The 4,888-nt window shown below is 44.5% G+C and overlaps 1 protein-coding gene across 1 annotated transcript; it reads left to right on the top strand.

Annotated features, from left to right (window-relative positions):
• Nucleotides 1-557: 557 nt before the first annotated feature.
• Nucleotides 558-4,193, top strand: LOC116547481 (X-linked retinitis pigmentosa GTPase regulator-interacting protein 1-like; the record flags this gene model as incomplete). The annotated part of the gene is made up of 2 exons (XM_032273431.1): nucleotides 558-742; nucleotides 4,109-4,193. Coding segments are annotated over exons 1-2 (266 nt in total), but the record flags the coding sequence as incomplete, so codon positions are not given.
• Nucleotides 4,194-4,888: the final 695 nt, after the last annotated feature.

Here is a 4,888-nt window from a genome sequence, read left to right as displayed (position 1 = left end):
ACCCAGGCTGGAGTGCAATGGCGCGATCTTGGCTCACCACAACCTCCGCCTCCTGGGTTCGGGTAATTCTCCTGCCTCAGCCTCCTGAGTAGCTGGGATTACAGGCACGCGCCACCATGTCCAGCTAATTTTTGTATTTTTAGTAGAGACGGGGTTTCATCGTGTTGACCAGGATGGTCTCGATCTCTTGACCTCGTGATCCACCCGCCTCGGCCTCCCAAAGTGCTGGAATTACAGGCATGAGCCACCGCGCCCGGCCTAAATTCGTTTTATATGTGGAGATGACTGAAGAAGGCTGGCCTGGAGAAATGATGCACTGAGCTGGGAGAAGAGCTGGGTTCCCTTTATAAATTTCCTATCGATTAGCTATGCCAATACAGTCGTTTGATGCCAGTTTTACCTATAAAATGATTCTCGGGGAATAATATAGTAGACAGATTACTCCTATGGTTGATTTCTAGAAAGTACTGTAATGTGTTAATTGGATGGAGAGTAGGCACTTGGGGCCTCACTAACCTTTAGGAACTAAACACATATTTTCCTTATCAGGGTTCAGAGAAGATGTGCATTGAAATTGTCTCCCTGACCTTCTACCCAGAGGCAGAAGTGATGTCTGATGAGAATGTAAAGCAGGTGTACGTGGAGTACAAATTCTACGACCTACCCTTGTCGGAGACAGAGACTCCAGTATCCCTAAGAAAGCCTAGGGCAGGAGAAGAAATCCACTTTCACTTTAGCAAGGGTGAGGCACCCTATGTGGTTACTGGGGAGAGGAGTCTGATGAACATTGAGACTGAGGGTCAGAACTACTCTGGATTTTTGTGGGTGGATCCAGCCATTTCACTTCATTATTTTATCAAAGTGCTGTGTGCATATGGTTTAAAAATACCAAATGGGCCTAAACATTTTACGTTAAGCAGTCCTTTGTTCCACCTCTTCACAAATCACTTCCTCTGTTCTCATCCTTCCTCAATCCAACACATTCTACATTTCAGCAATTTTTATTTTAATTTTTTTGGGATGGAGCCTTGCTCTGTTACCCAGGATGGCGTGCAGTAGTGTGATCTTAGCTCACTGCTACCTCCACCTCTCAGGTTCAAGCAATTCTCGTGCCTCAGTCTCCCAAGTAATTGGGATTACAGATGCGTACCACCATGCCTGGCTGATTGATTTGTATTTTTAGTAGAGATGTGGCATCACCATTTTGGCCAGGCTGGTTTCAAACTGACCTCAAGTGATCTGCCTGCCTCGGCCTCCCAAAGTGCTGAGATTACAGGCGTGAGCCACCGTGCCAATTCTTCGGTTATTTACCTCCATTATAGTCTGAGTATTGATTTCTTTTCTTCCTCTTTTCCTGTTTTTTTGAAATGGGGTCTGAACATGTTGCTCAGGCTGGTTTCAAACTCCTGTACTCAAATGATCCTCCTGCTTCAGCCTCCTGAGTAGCTGGAGTTACAGGCATGAGCCACCACACTTGGCTTCTGAATAACTTTTTTTTTTTTTTTTTTTTTTTTTTGAGACAGAGTTTCGCTCTTGTTACCCAGGCTGGAGTGCAATGGCGCAATCTCGGCTCACCGCAACCTCCGCCTCCTGGGTTCAGGCAATTCTCCTGCCTCAGCCTCCTGAGTAGCTGGGATTACAGGCACGCGCCACCATGCCCAGCTGATTTTTTGTAGTTTTTTAGTAGAGGCGGGGTTTCACCGTGTTGACCAGGATGGTCTCGATCTCTTGACCTTGTGATCCACCCATCTCGGCCTCCCAAAGTGCTGGGATTACAGGCGTGAGCCACCGCGCCCGGCCTTGAGTAACATTTTTTTGAGACAGAGTCTTGCTTTGTCACCAGGCTGGAGTGCAGTGGGGCAATCTCGGCTCACTGCAACCTCCACCTCCCAGGTTCAAGCCAATTCTCCTGCTTCACCCTCCCGAGTAGCTGGGACTAAAGGTGCCTGCTACCATGCCTGGCTAATTTTTTATATATTTAGTAGAGACGGAGTTTCACCATGTTAGCAAGGATGGTCTCGATCTCCTGACCTCGTGATCTGCCCGCGTTGGCCTCCCAAAATGCTGGGATTACAGGCGTGAGCTACCACGCCTGGCCCTGAGTAACATTTCTATTGTAATTTCCTGATTCACTGGTTTTAGACTTCCTATCTTGGGCCTTAAAATTTAGCTCTTCTACCTAGCTCTTGTGGCTCACGTCTGTAATCTCAGCTCTTAGGGAGGCAGAGGCAGGAGGACAGCTTGAGCCCAGGAGTTTGAGACCTGCCTGGGCAATATGGTTGAGACCCCATTCTCCACAAAAAGGAAAAAAACAAAGATTTAAAAAAAAAAAATTAGTGGCCGGGTGCAGTGGCTCACGCCTGTAATCCTAGCACTTTGGGAGGCCGAGGCAGGTGGATCACGAGGTCAAGAGATCGAGACCATCCTGGTCAACATGGTGAAACCCCATCTCTACTAAAAATACAAAAAATTAGCTGGGCATAGTGGCGCATGCCTGTAATCCCAGCTACTCAGGAGGCTGAGGCAGGAGAATTGTCTGAACCCAGGAGGCGGAGGTTGCAGTGAGCCAAGATCACGCCATTGCACTCCAGCCTGGGTAACAAGAGCAAAATTCTGTCTCAAAAGGAATACAGGCATGCGCCACGATTAGCTCTTCTGCACTACACTCATGTCTCTTTCCTTCCCATATAATTGTATCATAATTTTTATTTAAATCAATTTAAATTGTTTCTGTTGTTATGAATATGTAAATATTCTTGCAGAACCAAGTAGTATACAATGATTATATTTCTTTTCACCCTTTTTTTGCAGCAATTTTTCATTTGCATTATTCTAGTAATACATATTGTAATTCTTTTTTTCTTTAATACTTTTTTTTTTTTTTTTTTAAAGACGGGGTTTTACCATGTTGGTCAAGCTGGTCTTGAACTCCCTACCTCAGGTGATCCACCTGCCTTGGCCTCCAAAGTGCTTGGATTACAGGCATGAGCCACCATGCCCGACCTGTAATTATTTTCATGTCATCCAACAGCCTTCCCAAATTTTAAAATAAACCTGTCATTATCTCTCATCCATTTTTTTCCTGAAGACCTTTCTCTATCCTCTTGTTCCTCTCTAGCCCACTGCTCTGTGATTACTGCTGCTCTTGGAGAGTATGATCAAGTTCTCTCCTGTACCAGATTTCCTATCTCCTGGTCATCCTCTGACTTATTTTCTTATTTCAGTGGATCATATTTTCCAGTATTTATTTTCTTTATTCCTTCATTCTCTCCCTCCCTCCCTCTCTCCTCCTTTCTCTTCTCTTCTTTCTTTTCTCTTTTCTCTTTCGACAGAGTTTTGCTCTTGCTGCCCAGGCTGGGGAGCAATGGCACAATCTTGGCTCACCGCAATCTCTGCCTCCTGGTTTCAAGCAGTTCTTCTGCGTCAGCTTCCTAAGTACCTGGGATTACAGGCACGTTCCACCATGCTCAGCTAATTTTTATAGTTTTTTGTTTTGTTTCTGGTTTTGGTTTTTTTGTCCAGTATTTTTAAAGAAAGGGTATATCATAAATGAAAATTTGATAAAGTCATGCATGAAATCTTTTTCCTACCCTAATATTTGATTCAAGTGTAGAAATCTATGTTGAGGGTGGGTGTGGTGGCTCACACTTGTAATTCTAGCACTTTGGGAGGCTGAGGCAGGCAGGTCACCCAATGTCAGGAGTTTGAGACCAGCCTGGCCAACATAGAGAAACCCCATCTCTACTTAAAAAAAAAAAAAAAAAAAAAAAGTACAAATTAGCTGTTCATGCTGGCATGCACCTGTAATCTCAGCTACTCGGGAGGCTGAGGCAGGAGAATCACTTAAACCTGGGAGGCGGAGGTTGCAGTGAGCCATGAGCCAAGATCATGTCACTGCACTCCAGCCTGGGCAACAAGAGTGAAACTCCATCTCAAAAAAAAAAAAAAAAAAAAAAGAATTTCAAAGCAGTTGGTCCATGTTATTCTAGATCCAGGCATGGAGCCTAATCTTTTTATGAAAACTACCATGAATACCACTTGTGAGTCTTGGGGCTCACATTGTAGCAGTATATGATTCTTTGCTTTTTTTCTCTTACCCCTAACACAGTAATAGACCTGGACCCACAGGAGCAGCAAGGCCGAAGGCAGTTTCTGTTCGACATGCTGAATGAACAAGATCCTGAGCAAGGACAGTAAGCATCTGCTTTCTACTTTGAAAGATAGGAGATACTGAGTCAGGAATTCAAAAGTTTAAGTTTGGTTTTGCGCTGATGCTGAAAATTTTTTTTTCTTTCTTCTAAGAACTAGATGCTGAATATTTTAATAACTTCTTTTGAGTTAATTTACTCTTAATGAATATCCTATGTACTTGAGTGTAATTTATGTTTGTGACTACCTAATCAATTACATAATCTTTTTTTTTTTTTTTTTTTTTTTTTTTTTTTTTTTTTTGAGACGGAGTTTCGTTCTTGCTACCCAGGCTGGAGTGCAATGGCGCGATCTCGGCTCACCGCAACCTCCGCCTCCTGGGTTCAGGCAATTCTCCTGCCTCAGCCTCCTGAGTCGCTGGGATTACAGGCACACGCCACCATGCCCAGCTAATTTTTTGTATTTTTAGTAGAGACGGGGTTTCACCATGTTGACCAGGATGGTCTTGATCTCTTGACCTCGTGATCCACCCGCCTCTGCCTCCCAAAGTGCTGGGATTACAGGCTTGAGCCACCGCGCCCGGCCCCAATTACATAATCTTATAGGTTTATATTTATTTATTTATTTTTGAGACAGGGTCTTGCTCTGTTGCCCAGGCTAGAGTGCAATGGTTCGATCTCAGTGGCTCACTGCAACCTCTGCCTCCCCAGGCTCAAGCGATTCTTGTGCCTCTGCCTCC

The sequence above is a fragment of the Sapajus apella genome, unplaced genomic scaffold, assembly GCF_009761245.1.
Source record: "Sapajus apella isolate SASKATOON/1434 unplaced genomic scaffold, GSC_monkey_1.0 scaffold3308, whole genome shotgun sequence".
Taxonomy (NCBI): Eukaryota; Metazoa; Chordata; class Mammalia; order Primates; family Cebidae; genus Sapajus; species Sapajus apella.
The sequence above is the reverse complement of the archived record's forward strand: the minus strand, read 5'-3'. Positions and strand labels throughout refer to the sequence as shown.